Here is a 14,017-nt window from a genome sequence, read left to right on the forward strand (position 1 = left end):
AAGTGCAGGTTCATAGTTCCTCAAGTGGAAAATCGCTGGTAAATAGGATAGTGAAGAAGGCATTTGGTATGCTTTCCTTTCTTGGTCAGACTATTGAATACAGGTCATGTTGTGGCTGTACAGGACATTGGTTAGACCAGTGTTGGAATATTGCGTGCAGTTGTGGTCTCCTTCCTATTGGAAAGATGTTGTGAAACTTGAAAGGGTTCAGAAAAGATTTACAAGGATTTTGCCAGGATTGGAGGATTTGAGCTATAGGGAGAGGCTGAACAGGCTGGGGCTGTTTTCCCTGAAGTGTCGGAAGCTGAGGGGTGACCTTATAGAGGTTTACAAAATTGAGGGGCATGAATAGGGTAAATAGATACAGTCTTTTCCCTGGGGTGGGTGTGTCCAGAACTAGAGGGCATCGGTTTAGGGTGAGAGAGGAAAGATATAAAAGAGACCTTAAGGGCAACGTTTTCACGCAGAGGGTGGTACATGTATGGAATGAGCTGCCAGAGAAAGTGGTGGAGGCTGGTACAATTGCAATATTTAAAAGGCATTTGGATGAGTATATGAAAAGGAAGGATTTGGAGGGATATGGACTAGGTGCTGGCAGGTGGGACTAGATTGGATTGGGATATCTGGTTGGCATGGACAAGTTGGACCGAAGGGTCTGTTTCCATGTTGTACATCTCTGACTCCATGACTCTAAGTTCTGAGCTCATTTCCAGTTAACTGTACCAAATCTAGTTTTGTCTGGGTGCATTGCTGCTTAAATTTCCTGCCCACAATCGATGTCATAATGGCAAAGGTTGTATTTTATTAACAATTATGCAATACCAGTGAATTGTTTGAGGATGGGGAAGGGCACAAAAACAGATCAGCTAATGTAAAACAAATTGTTACTCCTAAAAGTATAATTCCTGACTCTCCAATAATCAGAGTTAAATAGCATCAAGATTTAACTTTTGAAAAAATGTGACCAAAGATTGTTTGTTTGATTTTTTTAAATTATTATTTTCTGATTATTTACAGAGGGCTGTCAACTCCTATTTTGAAACCGCTGTGCAGCCATCTTCCTCTACAATGGAGTCTACTTCACATATGATTGAAAATACTGATTTCCAAGGATGGTATGTATGGACTCCATTTATTGCACCTTTATATACATGCAGACACATTTTGGAAAACATCTCTTTGCACATGCCTGAAATTATTCTGAAATTTATAAATAATTTATGACAGTAAGAAGCTTTTGTAAGCTAATAGCTGTTTCTTTAAAAAGGGCTTGAATTAAGAGTATGCAAGGTTGAGTGGGAGGACAGGTTACTTTCAAGCTGAAACTGAGAGTTCAGTTGTTGCAGCAGCCAGTTTTCAAATATGCTTGGTTTCTGCAGAAATCAAGAAAGTCATTTAGCTCTTGTGTATTTTCAGTATTCGTGTTCTTTGCAATTTTTAAAAAAGGCCAGTTTGAATTTTTCGAGCAATATTGATGAGCACTATTGACTGAAATAAAAGGGAAGAAATCACATGTGATTTAACTCAAACACTGCCAGCAGTAGTGTATTCAGATTGCAAACTTTTATTTTACTTTTGGTCGTGTTGCAAAGTGTCATTGTGTTTGTATGAAAGCACTGTTACCAACCTTTTATAGCAAACTTAATTTACTTAATAGTTTAATCCTAAAACTATTGAGTGCCTCTTATTGAAGATAGCAAAGTTATAGAAATTTACAGGATAATTTCTTTACCTAAAATAAAATTCACTGAAGTGTCCCATGTACTAACTTAGATGCAGTACTAGAGGTTGTAGAGGTATTTGTGAAGGCATCAAGGAATTGCATCTTGTCTGAATAGCCAAAGACGTAGAAGCCATGAAAGCTGGAGTAGGTAGTGTGAAAAGGAACCAAAACTTAAGTAAATAGCAACATTAGGGAAAGAAGATGATACCAGGGCTAACGTTGTCACTTTTGCTGTTTGTTTAATTAAAATTTGAATGCCATAAATTGATTACATGATGATGACATGCAAGTTGCAATCCCTCATGTCTTTGAGTGTAACTTATTTTGCAGCATATGCATTATTAGCCTGCTTGCAAGATGTTAATGATATTTTCAATGACATCATACGTAATCTGCAATTTTCTGTGTTTCATTATAAACCTATAAAATAACCTTTGGCGTTTCTACTTTTAGGGTTACATTATCCTCTGTTTTGTAATTAATGTTAATTAAATCACTGTGCAAAAGTGATTTTATTTTTTGCTTGTATAAGTGAGTATAGAAAAGTAAACATCCAAATGATAAGAAGAAAAAAGCAGAAATTGAAAGTTTGGAAATCTGCATTTCTTATTCTGTCCTGGTGTGTCTGTGTAGCTGGCAAGATGAGTACTTATTCCTCAACCTTACTTGCTCATGAACAGAAATGCATGCTATGCTGTTTTGGGGGTAGTTAAGAGCCAACTACATTACTGGGAATCTAGGTTGGGCAAAGATGGCAGATATCCTCTAAAATTCATTGGTGAGCTGAATGGGTTTTTAATAAAATGGATGATCGTTTTTGTTGTCAACATTCCATAGCTATAATTATTAAATTCAATTTAAATTCCACCAGTTTCTGTTGTAGTATTTGAACTTGTGTTCCCAGGGCATCTGAGATAATAGTTAGCCGCATTATCACTAGGCCACCCTCACTTGCCTATTTGAGAAGTCCCTGTTAATTTATTGCTCTTCTATGATACTTATTGTCAATATCCTGTTATTGCTATGTAGCAGCAATAGCAGCACAGAATATTAAGGTGAAATCTCTCTACCTGTTTACTCATCACCTTTTAAGATGCTTCTTTTAAAAGTAGCTCTTGGGTCTTTTGTCATAGTGGTGGTGTCCTACCTCTGGACCAGAGGAACCAGCTTCAAGACTTAGCATGTCCAAACAGTTTCATGAAAAATAATTAAAATGTATCTCTGACCAAACTTTGTTAGAACAGATAACACAATATCCCTGCTAGTTGGTATAAATCTATGTTTCATCACATTCTAGAAAAGCACCTTGAGACATTTGACAATATTGAAGATGTTATGTAAATACATTGTGTGATCTTTTTTGCCATTGTGACCGTATTTGATCATGCACAAGTTTTTTTGAATGCTTTTGGCAATACTAATGTGACTAGTCCAGAACAGTTAAGACAGTTATGTAGTTACAGATGATCTTGCTTTGACTATTCCACTTTTTAATATAGCATTGATTTGACAAACACTGACAATGAGCAGACCAGCAAGGGAAGTACTGCACAGCCAGAAGTAGATGAAAGTCGGATCTCATTGTTAACATGGAACATAGATGGACTTGATCTGGAAAACTTGCAGGAAAGAGCACGGGGAGTTTGTGCGTGCCTAGCACTGTGAGTACATGTTACATCAGTACAAACAAGGCAGTTAGATGGTCAAAGAAATTTATAAAAATGTCCATTTTGTATGCTTTCAACACAGTTTCTGTAAGATTTTGTTTCCATGGAAAAGAAAAAAAATCTACTAATTGCAATGAAACTTTTTAAACTAGCAGGAAAAGAATAAAAGCTGAATTGCCGATTTGAAATCTATAATGTAAACTCTACCCCTTAAAATTCATACATTTAGAAACACTCAGATGAGACAAGACAATAATACTGTGAATAGGAAGAAAAGAATGCCAGAAACAGTTCTGACTTTAATTCCCATCACAGATGTTGAGCTGTTTCCTTTTGGCTTCCTTCTGAATCATTCCAGTTCTTTGGTAATGAAACAAAGCAGTAGAGACAGTTCTCAGTGTTTCATTCACTAGTTGAGATTTTGCCCTATTAGTGTTGAAAAAGCACAGGTCAGCCAGCATCCGAGGGCATGAGAATTGACGGTTCGGGCATAAGCCCTTCATCAGGAAGAGCTTCCTGAAATGTTGATTCTCCAATTCCTCTGCTACCTGAATTGTTGTGCTTTTCCAGCACTACATTTTTTCAATTCTGATCTCCAGCATCTGCAGTCCTCACTTTCCCCTTTGCCCTTTTAGTGCCTGGGAAGGAGTTTTTCTTCGTCCTTTTCCTTTCAACAGGGTGATTTTTGTCAAGGTGATAAATTGCGGAGAAAAGTGAAGGGCTGTAGCTGGCTAGTAGGATACATTTCTTATGCCTCAAGTTTCCCCACCTATAACTGTCTGTCTGAGATGTCATAGGTAAATGACAGAACTGTTGCTTCTCTAATCAGTAATACTTGATGCTCATCATCTTTTGTTTGAAATTGCAGGAATGCTGTTTATGAATTTGTGCAAGTTCTTAATTTCCCTTACATTCTGAAAAAAAATTTCTAGTTTTAGTCATCTAAACCACTGAACCCACAGCCTTTCTCTCTCCCTTGTAAATTCTACAACTGTTCTGATCGCACTTTTTGTTTTGTAGTCCTAAATGTCATTTGACAAGTTTCAGGCGCATGCTTATAAGCTTTGAATACCTCTGCTTTGGTAGTTTCATATTCTGCCATTTGTATTTCTGACAAACTGGTGTGTGAAAGTCATATTAGTACTTGTCAAAAAGCACCATTTAAGTTCAAACACGTGTTGGCTTATTTGTCGATCCAGCTATCTTCTCAAATAAAGCAAAATAATATTATATCTACCCCTACTAAATTTAGGCACTAAGGGTGGTGATATTTAGTCAAATTAGGTCCCTCATTGGAATCAGAATAATGCTCTGAGCAATTACTTCCTTTTTGCCTTTGCTCCCAGATATTCCATGGCCAACTCATGTTATCTAAGTTCTTTTATCTCTTTGGAATTCAAGTTATTTTAATTCCAATTCCTGATCCATTTTCCTCTACCTTTTTCCTCCCTGTCCATTTCAAGTTTTCATAACTGTATATCCCTTTCCATTGCCCCCTCAGTTCAGAAAAAGAGTCCTAACAAACTCAATGTTAACTCTACTTGGTCTTCATAGATTTTGCCAAACCTGCTAGATTTCCAGCATTTTCTATGATTTATTTCATTATTGGTTCAAGAATACATTGTTTGGGAAAACTGTCCCAGTACGCCCAATTTGCTACCTTTGTGCCAAGCTATGCTGCTCAACCCAACCTGTAGATAAATTCGTCTCTCAATAGACGACTGTTCAAGGTTTTGTAGCAGACCTTTCATCTGTGTTCATGTACACTGCTACTTTATCACTGCATATATATAGTGGTTTCATTTTTTAAAAAATTCTCAATTCATAGAACGTTACAATGCAGTACAGTCCCTTTGGCCCTCAATGTCACGCTGACCTGTGAAACCAATCTGAAGCCCATCTCACCTGCACTATTCCATTGTCATCTATATGTTTATCCAATGACCATTTAAATGCCCTTAAAGTTGGTGAGTCTACTACTATTGCAGGCCAGGGCATTCCAAGCCCTTTCTACTCTGAGTAAAGAACCTACCTCTGACATCTGTAGATATCTATCATCTATCTAATTTTAAATTATGTCCCTTCATGTTAACCATCACCATCTGAGAAAAAAGGCTCTCACTCTCCACCCTATTTAATCATCTGATCATCATGTTGATCAGTTCGACCATTATATGCTGACCATATATCCTAAATAAATCCAGTCCTATTTACCAGCATTTGGCTCGTTGCCCTCTAAACTGTTCCTATTCACATACCCATCCAGATGCCTTTTAAATATTATAACTGTACCAGCTTCCACCGCTTCCTCTGGCAGTTCATTCCAGACACTCCCCCCCCCCCCCCCCCCCCCCCCCCGTGTGAAAATGTTGTCCCTTAGGTCCCTTTTAAATCTTTTCCTCTCCCCTTAAACCTATGTCCTCTAGTTCTGGACTCTTCCCAACCCAGGGAAAAGACCTTGGCTATTTACCCTATCCATACCCCTCATAATTTTTACCAACCTTTATAAGGTCACACCTCTGCTTTCAACACTCCAGGGAAAACAGCCCCAGCCTATTCAGCCTTCCCCATAGCTTCAACTCTCCAATCCTGGCAATATCCTTGTAAATCTTTTCTGAGCCTGTTAAAGTTTCACAATATCCATTCTATAGGAGGGAGACCAGAATTGCACAGAGTATTCCAAAACTGACCTAACCAATGTCCTGTACAGCCACAGCATCATCTCCGAACTCCTATACTCAGTGCTCTGACCAATAAACGAAAGCATACTAAATGCCGCCTTCACTATCCTATCTACCTGCGGCTCCACTTTCAAGGAACTCTGAGCTTGTACATCAAGGTCTATTTGTTCAGCAACACTCCCTAAGACCTTGCCATTAAGTGTATAAGTCTTGCCCTGATTTGCCCTTCCAAAATGCAGCATGTCCCATTTATCTAAATTAAATTCCATCTACCACTCCTCTGCCCATTGGCCTATCTGATCAAGATACCACTGTACTTAGAGGTCACGTTCTTAGCTGTCCACTACACCTCCAATTTTGGTATCATCTGCAAACTTGCAAACCATACCTCCTGTGTTAACATTCAAATCATTTATATAAATGACAAAAAACAGTTGATATAGCACTGATCTTTGTGGCACACTACTAGTCACAGGCCTCCAGTCTGAAAAACAGCCCTGCAACACCACTCTCTAGCTGCTACCTTTTGAACCAGTTCTGTTTCCAAATAGCTAGTTTGCCCTCTAATCTGTGTGATGTAACCTTGCTCACCAGTCTACCATGAAGAACCTTGTCGAATGCCTTATTGAAGTCCATATAGATTGTGTCCACTGCTTTGCCCTCATCAATCATCTTTATTACTACTTCAGAAAACTCAAGTTTGTGAGACACTATTTCCCACACACCGCTGTGTTGACTGTCCTAATAAGATCTTGCCTTTCCAATACATATAAAACCAATTATTGCAGATGCTGGAAACCAGATTCTGGATTAGTGGTGCTGGAAAAGCACAGCAGTTCAGGCAGCATCCGAGGAGCAGTAAAATCGATGTTTCGGGCAAAAGCCCTTCATCAGGAATACAGGTAGAGTGCCTGAAGGGTGGAGAGATAGGTGAGAGGATAGTGGGCGTGGGGAGAAAGTAGCATAGAGTACAATAGGTGAGTGGGGGAGGGGATAAAGGTGATAGGTCAGGGAGGAGGGCGGAGCGGATAGGTGGAAAAGATAGGCAGGTAGGACAAGTCATGGGGACGGTGATGAGCTGGAAGTTTGGAACTGGGGTGAGGTGGGGGAAGGGGAAATGAGGAAACTGTTGAAGTCCACATTGATGCCCTGGGGTTGAAGTGTTCCGAGGTGGAAGATGAGGACTTCAACAGTTTCCTTATTTCCCCTTCCCCCACCTCACCCCAGTTCCAAACTTCCAGCTCACACTGTCCCCATGACTTGTCCTACCTGCCTATCTTCTTTTCCACCTATCCACTCCACCTATCAAGTCCACCTCCTCCTGACCTATCACCTTCATCCCTCCTCCACTCACCTATTGTACTCTATACTACTTTCTCCCCACCCCACCCTCCTCTCATTTATCTCTCCACCCTCTAGGCACTCTACCTGTATTCCTGATGAAGGGCTTTTGCCCGAAACATCAATTTTACTGTTCCTTGGATGCTGCCTGAACTGCTGTGCTTTTCCAGCACCACTAATCCAGAAATACATGTAAATCCCATCCCTCTGGATTCCCTCCAACATCTTGCCCACCACCAATTTCAGGCTAATTGGTCTGTAGTTTCCTGGCTTTTCCTTACCACCACCTTTCCATAGTGGCACCGCATTAGCCAATTTCCAGTTTTTTGGCACCTCACCTGTGGCTATTGATACAAATATCTCAGCAAGGTGCCCAGCAATCACTTCCCCAGCTTCCCATAGAATTCTAGGGTACACCTGATCTGGTCCCAGAGATTTATTCACCTTTTATGCTTTTTAAGACATCCAGCACCTTCTCTGTAATAATAGATATTTTTCAAGATGTTGCTATTTATTTCCCCATGTTCTATATCCTGCATATCATTCTTCACAGTAAACACTGATGCAGAATTCTCATTTAGTATCTTCCCTGTCTCCTTCAGTTTTGCATGTAGGAGGCATTGCAGATCTTTAGGGCTGTATTCTCTTACTAGTTACCCTTTTGTCCTTCATGTATTTATAAGATCCTTAACCTTATTTGCCCAAGCTATGTTATGTCCTCCCTAAGTACATTCGTAATGTTATCCCTAATCAAAAATGCAACTCCCCCATCTCTCCCGACTCCCTTACTATACTTCCTATTGCACCTATACCCTGGAACATTAACTGCCTGTTCTGTCCATCCCTGAGCCACGTCTCTGTACTTGCTGTGATATCCCAGTCCCATGTTCCCAACCATGTCCTCAGTTCATCTGCCTTACCTATTAGGCCTCTTGCATTGAAATAAATGCAGTTTAATTTGTCGGTCCTACCTTGCTGTCTGCCTAGTTCCTCACTGTTTGACTTGCCCCTTTTCCCACCTGTACCAGTCTTAGACAGATCTCTCTCCTCACTACAGTGGGTCCCCAAACTCTGATGTCTAAAGATACTTGAAATCAAACAGCAGAGGCAGTTAGCTGTGCACTTTACTGCTGGGTCAAATAATAGTGTGGGTTTATTTCTCTGACTCGCTTCCCATGTGCTCCCTACCTTCGTTCTCTTCCTACTTTCATAAGTTTATATTTAAATATCTAACAGTTATTAGATTTTGAAGAACGCCTAACCAGACTCTCTCTCTTTTCTCTAAAGATATAGCCCTGATATAGTGTTTCTGCAGGAAGTTATTGAACCGTACTACCTTTACTTAAAGAAGCGAGCAGTCAGCTACACAATTATTCCAGGTATGGAATGAACTATGACCTAAATCTTGCAGATTTGAATATCATTTCTGTGACTGAGGAGGAAATGAATTGTGGTTTTAATTTTTGAAGTTTTTAATTGATCAGTGGTTTCTTTAGATTTTACTCTGAACTATAATTGCTATTATAATGGGGAATTTAAAATTGCAAAATGAGTGGACAGTTGGTGGTCATGGGTTCAACTACTTAACCTTAAGCTTTGACATTCCTCCTTCCAATCTCTTTGCATCCTTAAAACCTATATTTTTTTGACCTAGCTCAAAGTCATTTGTTCTAATCATCTTAACTTGATGATAATGCTCCTATTAAGCACCTTGGGATGTTTTACTATGTTAAGGTTGCTATTGGATGTGTTGGAGGCTGGTTCAGTTGAAGCATTTGTTCTTTTTCAGACAAATCTTTCAATGTGCAGGATTTTGGGGAGAAGGCAGAGAATGGCATTATGTGAAATGATTAATTGGAAAGTTGGTGCTGACACAGTGGGCCAAATAATCTTCTGTCGTATTGGAACAATTCAATGATATAAACAATAATTGTTGTTCAGTGATAAATGCATTAACCAGGTGGGAATGAAAGGTCTGTCGGAACAAATTACTGGAGATGGTGGAATCTGTACTGAAAACAACATATGCCACAGATCACATCGGGTCAGACAGCATCTATGGAGAGAGAGCAAGCTAACACTTTGAGTCTCAAAACATTAGCTTGCTGTCTCTCTGATGCTGTCTGACCGATGATCTCTAGCATTTGTTGTTTTTGGGAATGAAAGGTCTTCAGGAAGCACTGAAGTACAGCTAATTTCTGCTTTTCATTTCTCACGTTTTAGAATGCTTGTTTGATGACACCAGCCACTGATATGAATGCACAGTGTGTACAGGGAGTTCTTCTATAATATGATGGTTGTGATCTTGTGCAACCCTGCATTATCGAAAAGTTGCGCTTTAGAAAAGGTGCTTAAAAATGTTGGTGTTGTAATCTCATTGCAGCCAATGCATGCTTTAAAAATTTCTCACTTTAGAAACTGCGTTCCCAATTCATCAATTGTGTTACAGTGAATTCACATTAAAGAAATGCATGTTATAACAGAACGACCTGTATACACAATAACAGATGATTGCTAAATTAAGATAAACATTAAAAGATAAGTTATACTTTATTTTACGCTTTATTTATATAATCACTGTAAAATAGTATACTGCTTTAAAATCACATAAATGTTTTTTGTAACTAACCCATCACTGATTACTGCTGAGTGCATGTAAGCATGCACATAAATTTCAAAAATTGACTTACTATTGTGACTCACTATACTGTTTCATTCAACTAATGTCATTAATTGATACTTCTAAGTATTCGAGTTACTGCTGTTAACACACATGCTCCTTGGTGTCAGCAAATGAAGCATTTTGATAAATGTCATTGAGAGTACAAATCACTCTGCCTCAGTAACAACTTGCCAGTTTCATTGGCATGTTTTCAGTTCTATGAATATTCTTGTAGATTTTATATTTGTTAAATGTGTTTTACTCATTGGACTCTCATTTACCAATTTTAGTTTGGATTAGAAAGAGAATTATTTTTTAATGCCCTGGGCAGCAGCAGGAGATGTTTTTGTTGGATGAAATTTCCATAGTCCTGTGGATGGTCAGCTGACCAGAGTGACCACTAGATGTAAACATGTTGAGATGTAGAAACAGCCTCAAATTTAATTTTGAGATAGTTTAATCTAATAAGTGTCCCACAAATGAAGTGCAAATTTGCAGCAACTAAGTCAACTCTCCTGATGCACATTTGAGAATTAACCATGTTTGCACCAGGCAAGCTATGAACCTTCTTCAAAAAATTAGATTGCTTTTCCTTTATTTTGCAGAACAGAATACTTTTCTTACTTCTAGAACCGACACACAAAATATTCAGGGCAATGGGTGAATTCTGAAAGCTCAAAACATCTGGGAAAATTCAGTCACTAAAGACCAGTGGAAAAAGGTCATCCATAAATAGAATAGAAAGAATTTGTGAGGATCTTCTCCAGTCATAGACTGGTTCTCTCTCATGCTTGTTTCTCCAGCAATTTCTGTTCTCGTTTGTCACAAATACAGAAGGTATTATTAACGTGACCACATTACCTAATAAATGAATTAGTGAGGATGAAAAATATGCCCATGAAAATCAAAATGGAGCCCCTGAGAAAATCTCAATCTTCCCTTTTTTAAAAAAAAAGTTTAGTACTATTGGGAGAAAATTGGTTTACTTTGTTGTCCTCTAAGTAAACATACAGTTATCCCAGAATCAATTCAAAACAATTCTTGCCTCCCAAAGACTGACTTTTCTTTCCCAGCCTGGTATTTACTAATCCCAGAAATGGCCTTTTTATGGTGAGAACATTACCAGAGATCCTGTCATTGCCACAGGACTCTTCAGCTTTGATTAACTCCTCATAAGTTGGATCTTTTCAATCCGAATGTGAGTTTCCTCTTGCATGGTGAACCATAAAGACTCTGGGCCTCTAGATGCTCTGTCTGGTTTTTTTGCTCTCTCTGTCCGACACCTTGATGGACTAACTCACCTGTCTGTGATATTTCGTGATATTTTAGGTAAACCTGTAACCCACTATTAAAATGTATTCCTCTACACTTTTCCCATTCTCAAAGCCCATCACAATGGCAATATGAATCATATGGATCTTGTATCCAGGTAAAATTGCTGATAAACTACTTCAAAACCAATTGATGTCTAAACTGCATAGCTATGCAGCTGCTCCAAAGGTTCATGCATGATGATTGGTATGTCCACATCATTTGCAGTATTGACTTCAGGTTCTGGAAGTAGCTGCCATGCTCAGAAGTCCACAGGCAATAACAGAATTAGCAGAAATGCGAGAAAAAGTCTAACTCTCTTATCTTTCAAGTAATCAGACAGATTAAAGCGCCTGTTTACAATCAGCCATCTCCCCACTTTTCTGGCGCTTTTGAGACGGAGTCATGGATAGTGCATTGTCATTGTTTCCAAGTGTCAGCGCATAACATCTCTCCAGTAGAACAATTTTGGCCCTTTACTCTCCAAGAAACAAAAGCTTGCTGTGGGCCAGATTTTGGAATCGGTCCCTTGATCCCTCTGATTAAAGGTAAAATAAGAGTCCCAAAACATAACATCTTGTAATCCTCATAATTTTAACAACTGGCAAATGGCAAGGAGAACTTTAATGTGACATCTGTCACTAGGTGGAGTATCTTTCCAATCAGTTGTTATACTTTGAAAGGGAAAGAAGTGATATTTAGTCATACAGTTCTTCAATAACAAGACAGTTGAGAAATTACAAGGTGTTGTCCCTTTTTAAAGAAATTTCAATTATATTGCTGCATTTTCTTGCTATTATGATGTGAAGTGAAATGAGTAATCCTTATAATTTATCTTTAAATTCTAAGTTATCATAGAGCTGTGAAGTCATAAAGATGTCCAATTTGTCCACGCCGACAAGATATCCCAACCTAATTTAGCCCACTTTAGCCCATATCCCTCCAAACCCTTCCTATTCGTATACCCATCCAGATGCCTTTTAAATGTTGTAATTGTACCAGCTTCTACCACTTCCCCTAGCAGCTCATTCCATACATACACCACCCTCTGCGTCAAACAGTTGCCCCTTAGGCGTCTTTTATATCCTTCCCTTCTCACCCTAAACCTATGCCCTCCAGGTCTGGACTCCCACACCCCAGGGAAAAGACTTTGTCTATTTACCCTATCCATCTCCTCATGATTTTATAAACCTCTATAAGGTCACCCCTTAGCCTCAGACGCTCCAGGGAAAACAGCCCCAGCCTATTCAACCTCTCCCTATAGCTCAAATTCTCCAACGCTTGTAAATCTTTTCTAAACCCTTTCAAGTTTCACAACATCCTTCAGAATTGCACACAATATTCCAACAGTGGCCTAACCAATGTCCTGTACAGCTGCAACATGACCTCCCAACTCCTGTACTCAATACTCTGACCAATAAAGGAAAGCATACCAAACGCCACCTTCATTAACCTATCTACCTGCAACTCCACTTTCAAGGAGCTATAAACCTGCACTCCAAGATCTCTTTGTTCGGCAACACTCCCCAGGACCTTACCATTAAGTGTATAAGTCTGCTAAGATTTGCTTTCCCAAATTGCAGCACCTCACATTTTTAAACTCCATTTGCCACTCCTCAGCCCATTGGCCCTTCTGATCAAGATCCGGTTGTAATCTGAGGTCCCCTTCCTCGCTGTTCACTACACCTCCAATTTTTGGTGTCATCTCCAAACTTACTTACTATACCTCTTATGCTCACTTCCAAATCACTTATAAATGTCAAAGTAATGGACCCAACACCGAGTCTTGTGGCACAAGCCTCCAGTCTGAGAACCAACCCTCCTCCATCATCACTCTGTCATCTTCCTTTGAGGCAGTTCTGTATCCAATGGCTAGATCTCCTTGTATTCCATGAGATCTAACCTTGCTAACCAGTCTCCCGTGGGGAACCTTGTCGAACCCCTTACTGACGTCCGTCATTACAGAAGTAACTTCTGAAAGACTTTTACACTCTTATAATGAACAAAGCTCGCTTTTATAACACTATTTGGAAGCAGATGAGCTTTGTAAAAAAAAAGTTCATGATCAACATTCATCTGAGCATGATTGCTTCACATGTGATGGGTTAAAATTCTCCATATTTACCAACGTTCAGTGGCTTGACCTCTCACTGGGGTGAGAAAGAACATCAGTTCCTTTTCCTATCCGCTTTGTATCTCCAGCATGTTGAATACATTACACTCTGTTCCTTCATCTAAATCATTGGATATAATAAATATCACTAATTTTTGTGGCTTCTTTGTGCCTTGCCATTATGTTGTTGCATCCCAGTGCTATAATCTTGAGTCCAAACAATTACTCATGAGAGGAAAGAAGTTAACTCTGAACTGTAGGACCAGTGATCCCAAACAGACCTAGGGTTGCCTGTAAATGCTAAATTTATCCAGTTAGTCTCTTAGGCCTCTAGTTTGCAGAAATTAATTTTTTGACTTTATCCAATCACTAGAAGATTTCTTGTGTCTATTGCATTTCTCAGCTCAGTTTAATGCATCATCGAACATGTGGCTGAGCTGTTAGTCTTCCAGAAGATATTGACCAGAGTATCATCACCGGTGTTCCACCAATTGGATCTCTAAGTTTAAGTAAAATAAC

The 14,017-nt window shown here is 39.2% G+C and overlaps 1 protein-coding gene and 1 long non-coding RNA gene across 3 annotated transcripts in view; one reads left to right on the forward strand and one right to left on the reverse strand.

The window, feature by feature from the left end:
- LOC140465092 (uncharacterized) overlaps window positions 1-14,017 on the reverse strand; it is a 959,861-nt gene that overhangs the window by 564,238 nt on the left and 381,606 nt on the right. The gene's annotated exons all lie outside the window — the stretch shown is intronic.
- Window positions 1-14,017, forward strand: part of LOC140465090 (tyrosyl-DNA phosphodiesterase 2-like) — a 36,929-nt gene that overhangs the window by 4,076 nt on the left and 18,836 nt on the right. For both annotated transcript variants that reach the window (XM_072560957.1, XM_072560958.1), the window contains exons 2-4: window positions 1,018-1,115; window positions 3,223-3,384; window positions 8,700-8,791. In XM_072560957.1, the coding sequence (XP_072417058.1) occupies window positions 1,018-1,115; window positions 3,223-3,384; window positions 8,700-8,791 (352 nt within the window). The remainder of the gene's footprint in view (window positions 1-1,017; window positions 1,116-3,222; window positions 3,385-8,699; window positions 8,792-14,017) is intronic.

This window comes from Chiloscyllium punctatum, chromosome 41 (genome assembly GCF_047496795.1).
Source record: "Chiloscyllium punctatum isolate Juve2018m chromosome 41, sChiPun1.3, whole genome shotgun sequence".
In the NCBI taxonomy this organism is placed as follows: Eukaryota; Metazoa; Chordata; class Chondrichthyes; order Orectolobiformes; family Hemiscylliidae; genus Chiloscyllium; species Chiloscyllium punctatum.